The 11,259-nt window shown below is 39.9% G+C and overlaps 1 protein-coding gene across 1 annotated transcript; it reads right to left on the bottom strand.

Annotated features, from left to right (window-relative positions):
• Nucleotides 1–8,874: 8,874 nt before the first annotated feature.
• On the bottom strand, nt 8,875–10,765 carry LOC125200850 (protein phosphatase 2C 37). The gene is made up of 4 exons (XM_048098649.1): nt 10,153–10,765; nt 9,748–10,071; nt 9,561–9,666; nt 8,875–9,469 (listed from the first exon to the last, which is right to left on the bottom strand). Exons 1-4 carry the CDS (start codon nt 10,615–10,617, stop codon nt 9,135–9,137), a joined length of 1,230 nt encoding a protein of 409 aa, XP_047954606.1. The 5' UTR covers nt 10,618–10,765; the 3' UTR covers nt 8,875–9,134.
• Between the last annotated feature and the right edge of the window lie 494 nt (nt 10,766–11,259).

Here is an 11,259-nt window from a genome sequence, read left to right on the forward strand (position 1 = left end):
TCATTTGTTCTTGATTAAGTCTTTTTTACACGTGTCAATGTCAAATAATATTCATTTAAAGATTGAAAGCCAACCAAAAATATCTCCTCGACTTGGAAATTCTATTTTAATAGCTAGGTAGAGGATTAATCATTTTTTATGTTCACATAAATTGTGAGTTATTTTAACTACAATCCCTATCAAGATTGCATTATAGGGATATCGATTGATGTCAAAAATTCGGATTGACTTCAATAAATTAAAAACTAGAGGATTCTGATTGAATTGGTGAAGCATCAAATACTCTCGTGCTATAAATATAGAATGATAAAAAATATATATATAATAATTTTTTTTTCTACTTTCTAACTTAGTTGTCTGTATGGATTAACCGACAATCCAAAAATTTATAGTTAGAGATTGATAATTTTAATATGAAAAAAAAAATCAACCTGGATAGCTCGATAGCCAAGCGAATTGGTCCAAATCCGAGTGATTTGAGTCGATTAATCTCACTTTAAAGCATAAGAATAATCACTTCTAACACTCTGATTGTTCCACTTAAAAAAAACGTTTCACTTCATTGTATTTTAGTTTATATTTACAATGACTTAAAACTAATAAAGTGCTTGAAAAAAGTTTTATTGTTGAGTCTTTATACAATAAAAACCTAAAATCAATACACTTGGCTATTGTTTCGAGTCATGAATAAAGAAACTTTATAATTGTATAAATTGTCATACGTATTTAGGTACAACCACATATCTCCTCAAATCCAATCAAGCAATTCTATTATAAGAGAGATGAAATTAAAAATCACGTGATCAAACTCGTATTAAAAAAAGGAAGTTGGACTTCTATTTTTTCTTTTTCTTTTTCCATTATATAATGATTAAAATATCCGAATTAGGAAATATTCAAATCTTCTAATCCAAAATTAGGCGTCGCGATCCGTAACAGCTAAGGAGAGCGACAGGGGCAATCTCGTCACTATGGAACACGGCGACGTGGCGCGATGAGAGAGGTCGCAATCGCGGTGCACCAAATAGCTAAAGATGAGGGCGCACCCACCTAATGACCTATGTTGGTTGTTCTAGTTTTGATGATTATGAGTTGTCGCTGCCAGCTAAAGTTGGAGAAATGGATTTCGTATCAAAATGGGTCCCAAATATATTTTTATACGTCTCTTTGTCAACCCAAGCATCAACCGCATTTCCACGTTAGAGCATCCGCAACGCGCCACGTGGTGCACGATCGCCGCCTAAGTAGACGGCGGAGCACGCCGTGCTTATGTGCACTGGCGTGTAAATTCTCATAGGTGCCCTCAAGTGTTGGCGGAGCACGCCGTGCTTGTGTGCACTGGCGTGTAAATTCTCATAAGTGCCCTCAGGTGTTGACGTACGCCTGAAACATGTGAGTTTCTACAAAAGTAAAAGAGCATCATCAATGCACAGTGGGAGGGCATTTTTTGATGGGACGAGGCTACAAGGAGGATCCGTTGCGAGTGGCGGGAGCATGATGTGACGAGCGGGCGGTGCATGACGTATCGAAAGAGGGCGAACTGGGTCGCCACTTGCCTTCACCTTCTCGTCCAATTTGTGGTTGCCATTCACGTTACATGCGAGTTGCCAAAATATTTTGGCTGTGTTTTTCTTTAATAATATTTTTTTCGTTCATTTGTAGCAGAGACATTTTTTTGAGCTTGAAAATTAAGAAAATTGAATTAATTGGATTAAATATAGAGAAAATAAAATGGAAATAGAGTTCATTTGTAGTAGAGATATTTCTTTTGAGCTTGAAAATTAAAAAAATTGAGTTAATTGGATTAAATAGAGAGAAAATAAAATGGAAATAGAATAAAGTGGAGAGGTTAAGAGATATACTCCCCCCGTCCGCGAATGGAAGTCATGTTTTTCCATTTTAGTCCGTCCGCGAATAGGAGTCCCGGTTCACTTTTATCATAAATGGTAATATGGTCTTACCTTCTTCTAACTCATTTCACTCATATATTTCATTTAAAATTAATATATATACAAGTGAGACCCCCATTCCACGGACTTTTTTCACCCACTTTTCTAACATTTCTTAAATCCCGTGCCGCCAAGAAATGAGACTCCTAATGGCGAACGGATGAAATAATAAAGTAAGAGAAATGAGATGTGTTACTTTTGCCAAAAAAATGACTCAATTGGAGTAAGACAATCCAAAAATGAATTGACTCAGTTACAGTGGGAATATTTTGTAAAATCAAATTTTTTTATTCCATTTATTAAAAATTAAACTAATTTAATTATAAAATTTATTTAAATCGAATTTTATACATAAGGACTTGATTTAATCACGGCGAGATGCAGTGCAAATGCATGTCCCGCATGCGTACGATATAAGGTTTTGATATTTTTATTATTGTGTACCACATGCAATTCTAAAAATTGAAAATAAATATATATTCTCTATTAATAATACTCATTATGTCCAACAGAAATAGGACCAAGGTTATTCTCATGTAGGTTTACAAATGAAAAATAATTTTGGTAGAAACTTATACTTTCTTGTATGTCTTTTCTTTTCTTAATGAAAGCACAGTTTTATTAATTGGTCACATATTATGATGTAAAAGTTCACTAATCGGAAAACATCATACTCCCTCCGTCCCAAGATAAGTGAACTAAAACTTTTCAGCACGGAATTTAAGAAATGAAATTTTATTAGTAAAATAGAAAGTGAATTATAAGTAAGAGCATCCAATAAGAATAGGTCAGCCATAGGCCAGCCACTCTCTCTCCCTGCCATGTCAGCAGCACTAAAATTCCACCTGCCACGTCAGCATTTACTCAAATAGGCCAGCCGCAATAAAAATAATTCAAAAACAACTACATTTACGGAATTAAATTTACGATTAAATTACGGAATGAAATTTACGAGACGTATACAGGAAAAATCATTCATTTCATTAAAATAAAACCCCACGGAGAAGAGGTTTCTCTACTCGATGCTCGAGAACATGCGGGTGGATTTGGATACCTCGAGGGCACTGGTGGGGGGTTCAGACGCGGGCTCAGATACCCCGCGTGGCGGCGGCGAGGATGGCGGCGGCAACGACGAGGAGTAGAGAGTGGCGGGGCTCGTGTGTGGAAGCCTTTTTTTATTTTCGCCGCCGCCACGTGGGGTATCTGAGCCCGCGTCTGAACCCCCCACCAGTGCCCTCGAGGTATCCAAATCCACCCGCATGTTCTCGAGCATCGAGTAGAGAAACCTCTTCTCCGTGGGGTCGGTTGCGGCCTTCCACTCTTGGAAGACCGCGAACATCCGTTCCTCCGTTTTTGCACGCGAGAGTAAGGTGTACGCGCGTGGGGGGCGAGTGCCGAGATGACCTCCTGGGGCGATAGGGGGGATCCTCTCCTCGCTGCCCGTTGCGCCCGCCTTTGGCCAACCGGGCGAGGGCGACGAATAGAGGATGGAGGGGACGGAAACTCCTCGGCATCCGGGGGGAGGTCGTGGGATCCGCCGCTGCTGCCGCCGTAGTCGCCGGAATAGTTCAGCCTCTGCTTCTTCGGCCACCCAGCGTCGCACCCCGCCCGAACTTCTCGGAGTCCTTCAGCAACACATAGCATTCCCGTAAGGTGAACTCCTTATACTTCCCCGGCAAGGGGAACTGACTCTCCGCTATCCTCCGGGCGTCCTCCTCATTCTGCCCACTAGTCAGCATGCGGAGGGCGTTGGCGTACAACCCCGAAAATCGGCCGATCGCGGCCCTGATCGTTCCCACCCCTTCCGGCACTTCTCCCCGCTGTAGTCCTTCCCGTGTGGGCAGTTCCTCCTGTAGGCTGCTCTAATCTTCGCCCACATGTTGACGACCCGCCGGTTGTTCGCAACCACCGGATCGTCGCAAACCGAAAACCATCCCTTGGCCACGCCGGCGTACTCATCCTCCGTCCACTTCCTCCGCGTGGGAGTGTCGTCAACAGCGGGCTGCGACGACTCGCCGACCACCTTGCCCTTCCCCTTGGCCTTCTTCTTCTTCGGCGCAGCCCGACCCATTGGAACGGGAGTGTTCGGCTCCCCGAGATCGATCTCCATCTCATGCAATGACAAAAGGTCATCGCCAGTGAACTGTGTCTCCACTTGGGTCGACGTGTGAGATGAAGCCGTCAAAAAATCAAGAGAGGGACGATAGACCGTGCCCCCCCCGGTGGCCCCTGCATCCCGGGCTGCATCCCTCCCTGCCACAATGGCGGCCGATCGGTGGCCGATCGCTGGTCGATCGGCACGCCACAATGGCGGCCATTGCATCGGCCAGCGCCCTCAAATCGGCTAGCCCACGCCGATTTTCTCGCCGATTCTTAGTTGGCCGGTTGCAATAGTTCGGCTAGCCAACCGGCTAGCGACGCGAATCGGCTAGCCGCTATTGTGGATGCTCTAAGAGAGTTAATAAAGTAGATAGAAAAAGTAAGAGAAAGAATGCCAAATAAGTAAATGACTCATTTATTTTGGGACGCCCCAAAAAAAGAATGTGAATTGCTTATTTTGGGACGAACGGAATAGAAAAATCTAATCATTTGGATATTTATCACTAAAATGTGCATTCTTGTTGACCTAACAAAATTAAATACTAACAGTTGGGTGTTATTTTGGATGGTTGTTAATATAGGGCGATAGATATTTAAAATCACTCTTATACTACTACGTAATTAGCTATTTTTGACCGAGCTACTACTCACATTATTGCACTTCTCTGAAATGATATTTTATACTTAACGGCTAATATCATACTATTATACTATGTTTAAATTGTTGAATACATTTAATAAACATAATTTTAGTTCCGTAAATCAGAAATTACTTTCTAATCAAACATATATATAATCATGAATCATCCATAATAGTAGTGCTTAACTTCTCCGATACTTAAATAAGTTTGACATAATTCGACTACAAAACAGTACTCCCTCTGTTTCCCTCCGTTCACTCGTAGTTGAGTCATTTTTCCATTTTAAGAAGTTCTCTCATAGTAGTTGAGTCATTTTTCCATTTTAAGAAGTTCTCTCATAGTAGTTGAGTCATTTCTATATATAGTAGTAACATTTTCATCTTTCTTATTTTACTCTCTTTCACTTTATTTTCTCTACCTATTCTTTTTTTTACTCTATTCTCTCTACCTTTTTTATCTTTCTTATTTTTTTATCAATTTATTTAACACATTCAATATTTCTTTCTTAAACTACGTATCGAAAAGTTTCATCTCAACTATAAAGGAACAAAGGGAGTAATATGCAGAAGTAATTATCATCGATCATACGTGAAATATTTGTGCTGCCCTACTTAGATCGTCTGGAACCTAAAACTTTGGAGGCAATTATTTAAAAGGCTTCAGATAGAAGATTATAAATTATCAGCTCGCCTGCTCGCCTATGTGTATTTTAATTTTTAATTTAAATTTCTTCATAGTTTTTTTTCATACATAATTAAAAAATCATAATCAATATAATAACAATAGGGACTGTTTGGTGGAGTATAATTTCAAATATCCAACCAATATATCATACCATCCACCATAATCCCAAATCAATCCACAATTCAACAATCCACCACATTTTAGATTAATCGGGGAAGAAATGGTGAGGAAGAGAGAAGGGATGATGCGACTAGGGTTTAGCCGATCGTCACCACCATGTTTCAGATTGATCGAGGAAGAAAGATACTCCAAAAAGTGTGAAATCACGTACAACTGGAGTGAGATAAATTTTACTATTCCAAACTTCCTTTCAAAATAATCACGTCCATCATATTTATAGTCATATTAACACTGTTGGGCTGAGATTAACACACTAATCCGGACCTAATACACCCTAAATGAAATAAACAATGAATCGCTTAGCTGTTTTGTCGCCATCAATTGATTAGGAATGAATATATTTTGGTTGTTGCCTAACTAAAAGTTGGACTATCGTACAACGCTTTTCTATTAAATAATGACAAAGTAATAATATTATTTTTTTCCGACACCTCGACTTTGAGCTTCTACTAAACAATATTACAAAGTTGATTAAACATGGGAAGCTAAGGCTGATTAATAAATTAAGACACAAAATGGTCGGTATTGTTTGATTAACACGTGGCATCACTACTAACCCACCATTAGATGCATCTTTTCTTGCTAATTTATTTAGGATGGGGAGATTTGGCCTCATTGTGCAGCGATTTTGACTAATTAGTTTATTGTCGAAAGTTTGTGATTGTTGGGCTAATGCTATTGGTTGATTTTAATACTCCTAATTTGTCTCTTGCATTATTTATCATTATATTATGGAGTAGTTTTTTCCTTAACTAGTTGAAAAGTTTAGTAAAATGGGTGCTTCTATTTCAGGATTTGGAGTATAATGATAAGAAAAATAACTGTAATAGGAATATAATAATATGCTAACTAATTTTAAAGTGCTACGTGCTGTCACGTGGCATGAAAAATACAATATTGTATACAGAAAAATGCAATACAAATTTGTAGAAGCTATAAATGAATTTCGGCATATTGTATTTTTTTTATATGCAAATTGCATTTTTTATTATTGAGTTTTGCATTTTAGATATTGACTGTTTAATTTGTATTTTATATCTAGACGGATTGCATTTATATATATGAAAATGCAAAACTTAACAATATAAAATGCAATTTATGTGAAAATGCAAAACTTAACAATATAAAATGCAATTTGCCTATAACTAAAATGCAATATGCGGAAATGCATGTACAACTTGACAAATGTGTGTTGCATTTTTTGTTATACAATATTGCATTTTTCGTGCCACATGGCAGTATATGATTAAATATATGTTAACATTTTAATTAAGGATGCGTCCTAGTGCTCACCTATTCTAATATATTAAAAGAATAAAGATGTTTTTATACGGTATCATCCATAAAATAATAATTTCATGAATTTTAATTTGAATTAATTAGAATAAATGATCTTATTGACTTTTTAAACCTCTATATGATTACAACTTTATGTTTATTTCAAATAGATAAGAAAATTATTCAATGAGAGATGATAATTTGACTCAAGTATAATAATTATGAAAATTTGCATAAATTATACTCCCCTCGTTCCCAGTGGCCGATCCAAGAATTTTTATTCATAGGTACGAGTCATATGATAAATCATTATATAACAGAAGCGGGGTGGTGCGGTGCGGTGCGTCAGCGGCTTAGCGGTGCCTGCCGGTGAGAGGATTTATTCCAACAGAAGCTAATTGGGAATGGGCGGCTAAGCGGCTAGGTTTTTGGAATTTTAGTTAGAATTAAATTGATTTTTTAGCTTTTATTAACTCCTTTCATAGCTGAATAGGAGTAGTCGAATATGAGTAGGTAGGGGTGGCGAAACGGGTACCCGCGGGTATCCGCACCGGAATTTGCGGGTACCCACACCCGATTTCAGCCACATACCTTGTCCCGATACCCGAGTCATGTATCTCGCACTTAACGCAGAGAGTACCCGACCCGAAACTGCCATTTTTTGTATGTACTACGAATGTTGTGGTACAACGAATATATGTATAAGTGTGTTTGCTGTGAATCCAAGCGCCCAACTGCTATAGATCAACAAACTACAAACGCATATGTATGTATGTATGTGTCATGTGTGTGCTTCTAAAATCTAAAATGAATCCTAATTTACAAAATTATCGAGTATTGCGGGTGTATCAGGTATACCCGATGCCCGCAATTCTAAGATTATACTACCCGCACCCGCCCTGATACCCGCTTTTATCGGTATCGGGAATTACCTGCTACCCGTTTCGCCACCCTAGAAATAGGGGTACATTTTAATATAAAATTAAAATTATATATATATATATATAAATATATATATATATATATATATATATATACACATAATAGTACTAAATAAAAAAAAATGGGGGGTCATTCGAACCCTCTTGTTACGACCTCCATCCGCCACTGCTCGTTCCACAATAAGAATCTCGTTTTGCCATTTTGGTGCATCATAAAATAAGAGTAAGATTTCACCTTTACTATAAAGGGTAAGTAGGTCACATATTCTATTAACTTATTTTACTCACATTTTATTATAAAACTAGTATATAAGTGGACCTTATATTCCACTAATTTATTCAATCTACTTTCTTGCCATTTTTCAAAACTCAGCCTATAATCAAATATGACTTCAATTGCAGGAGGGAGGGAGTAGTATTTACTAAATCATTAACAAATGAATTGATTTTATTCGAATTAAATTATGACAAATTAAAATATGGTTGAATAACATCAATTGTAATGAGTCTCTATATCTTTTATACAGGTCTTAGTCACTAAAAAAATTATTCCAAACAGGAACTTTGTGAGCAATCGACTAAATGTGAAACTAAAATCATGATTATAAATCTAGAAATTCACATTGAGTGTTCGATTTCCATTTACACCAACACATTTTGTTTATTTGCTTGGTGAAGACAACTTATGTCGGAATTATTGTGATTTGACATAATAATTCATGATTTTATCCACACGCAATATTCACATCCAAGTTGATATCCATTTAACATTTAATCAATGCAATATCGAAATAATAATTCCATGAAGATAGATCTCTACGAAATATACTAGTATTTGTATCAATCCTCTATTAAATAGATTTAAACTTAGTACATGAATGCCTTCGTTTTCAAATAATTATATGCTGTCAAGAATTTAATAGGAAAATGATACGTTTAATTCTAAAAAATATCTTCTGTTTTTCTTCACAAATCCAAATCCGAATAAAAATCCCGAAGAATCATACGACTATAATACTTTATACATTTCCCAGCTGTCATGCTCAATACTAGGAAAACAAGCACATTATTAAAAATTATCTAGTCACAACTTGAATAAGATGCAGTAAAATATTACAGTATCATTTCGAGAAAAGCTGAATTTGATCAGCTGGATCATTACATTCTTGAAACAACTCAAATAAAATAGCTATTTACTAAAAACTAATCCTTGAAAATCATATATTAATATCATAATATTCCATATAATAACGCCCTTTGATTATCATTATACCACGTATACAGCAACGTCACCTACTTATATGCCACTAGCTTCATCCAATGGGAGATGAAATTACGAAAAAGCCCATCGCCATTATTTTTCAACAGCTTTTCCTCAAGTCCACCACCACCACGCTCACGTTATCAGTGCTGTGGCGGGCCAGGGCCAGTTTCGTCAACAGAATTGACGCGTCGGAGCAGCCTTTATCGGAGCTCTCCCCCGCCGCCGTAACGGTCATATCGCTCCCCGGCGACCTCGGCGGCGACGGCGGCTTCCGCGACTGCAGGCACATACGCGCCACCCCGCACGCCGTCTCGTTCGACACCACATCCCACAGCCCGTCGCTCGCCAGAATCAGGCACTCGTCCTCCGCCGTCCTCTCCGTGATCGTCACCTCCGGCTCCGATATCACGAACGGCTTCAGATAATTATCACCTGAACACAAAATCAAAGCGAATTAACGGATTTATTCGAGATTAATTATCCGATTTGAGTAATTAGGGTTTGATGTTGTGTGTTTTAGTACCTATTGCGCGAGACATGGCTAAAACTCCGAGAACTCGAGGTCCATCCCAGAAAATGACGCGGCCGCCGGCTTCCTGGATCCGGTTGAGTTCATCTGGCCGATCCGGCTGAAAGAGAAGTAATTACAGAAATTAGTTACGAATTTGATTAATTGAGTGTATTGAATTTAGATTTGGGGATAATCGAACCTTATGATCGACGGAGAGAGGAATCGCGACGCCGTTGCGGCAGAGCACGGCGCGGGAGTCGCCGCAGTTCGAAACGACGATCTTATCCGGAGTGACGACGGCGACCACGGCGGTGGATCCGACGGCGTCGCACTGCGGAGTCTGGAGCTCGCAGCGGCAGGCGGAGGCGCAGCAGGCGCCGTCTCGTCCGCTGCTGCAGCTACCGACTTCCTTGTCCATTTTTAAGAAGCTTTCGCTCATGGTTCGCTCCCACGACGACGAGCCTGCGGCCTCGAGCTCCTCCTTCACGATCTCGTGCATCCGATCTCGGCACGTTGTGGCCACCTGCAACCAAACGAATCCGATTCAGTAATCAACCAAAATCAACGAATCTAAAGCGTGAGTTGATTGAAAGTTGAAACTCACATGCGAGCAGCCGTGGCCGTCGTAGACGCCGAAGAAATGCATTCCGTCGGGGAAATTAGGGTTTGGACCGCTAAAAGAGGGGTGAATCGCGACAGCGTCTTCCATATCTCGTCTCCGTCCACAAACGGACGTCATCCCGAACTTCGGATAATCCGGAGCCACCTCCGTCTCAATCGCCGCTGCCGTCGGCTTCACCGATACACGCAGCTGCTTCGCCTCCGGCTCCGCCTCGCCGGCGAGCTGATCACTCCGAATCTCACACTCTCTAGGTGGCAAAACCGGAACAACAGCATCGAATTTCTGACGCTTTCTCTTTCCAGCGCCGGCGAGCGGCGGCGCCACCGCGGAATCGAACTTAAATTGATGGATTTCCACCCCCCTCCGCCTCGCAGACCTCGAGGCCGGTTGCACCGGGGCGGTCGTCTCCGTCTCAGCTAAATTCACTTCACAGCACATACCAGCCATCCATCCAAATCACAAATCACAAATTAAATAAAATCAATATTCCTAAAAGCTCAACACTGGAAAATCACAAAATTGATAGAAATCGAGATCGAAGATTATAAAAAAAAATTGGAATTGGAGAAGAGAGCAAAGAGAAGCATAAAAGGAGACGAGAGAGAGAGAGGGAAGCACATTATACAAGTAGTTGATTGGGCGGGCAGCTGCCCGTCACCGTCTAGGGCAGGAGAGGGAAAATGAATGATCCGACACTCACAGTTGGTGTGACGTAGAGACGCTGAATGCGAGAGGAGAGATCTGGGCCGTCGATCAAGGAGACACGTGTAGCGGATTTGAGATGCTGATACACGTGGGCGAATGGGAGGGGAGCACGTAGGGGAGAGGTGGGGGCCCTTTCTTTACTGACACGCATGTGGGTCGAAGCACGGCCCGTGGTTTGTTTATTCACTTTTCTTTTAATTTATATTTTTGGCAAATTTTCTTTATTTGGGGGAAAAGGTGTTTCCTTTCTACGAGGATTGTCAACACGTGGCGAGATCTTGTTACTGCTATTTTAGTATCCTTATTTGTTGTGTGATTTTTAAATTGTGTATGAATTGAATTCAGTGGCTATTGACCAGTTCAAGTTATATTGTTTGATATAGA

This window comes from Salvia hispanica, chromosome 1 (assembly GCF_023119035.1).
Source record: "Salvia hispanica cultivar TCC Black 2014 chromosome 1, UniMelb_Shisp_WGS_1.0, whole genome shotgun sequence".
Classification (NCBI taxonomy): Eukaryota; Viridiplantae; Streptophyta; class Magnoliopsida; order Lamiales; family Lamiaceae; genus Salvia; species Salvia hispanica.

What these genes read in the sequence shown, in the direction of transcription:
- LOC125200850 (XM_048098649.1), bottom strand. Translation starts at nt 10,617, where the DNA reads ATGGCTGGTATGTGCTGTGAAGTGAATTTAGCTGAGACGGAGACGACC. An exon ending in ACGGCCACGGCTGCTCGCAT is followed by an intron (nt 10,072 to 10,152) that starts GTGAGTTTCAAC and finishes GTTTGGTTGCAG; the next exon opens with GTGGCCACAACGTGCCGAGA. An exon ending in CTCTCTCCGTCGATCATAAG is followed by an intron (nt 9,667 to 9,747) that starts GTTCGATTATCC and finishes CTTCTCTTTCAG; the next exon opens with CCGGATCGGCCAGATGAACT.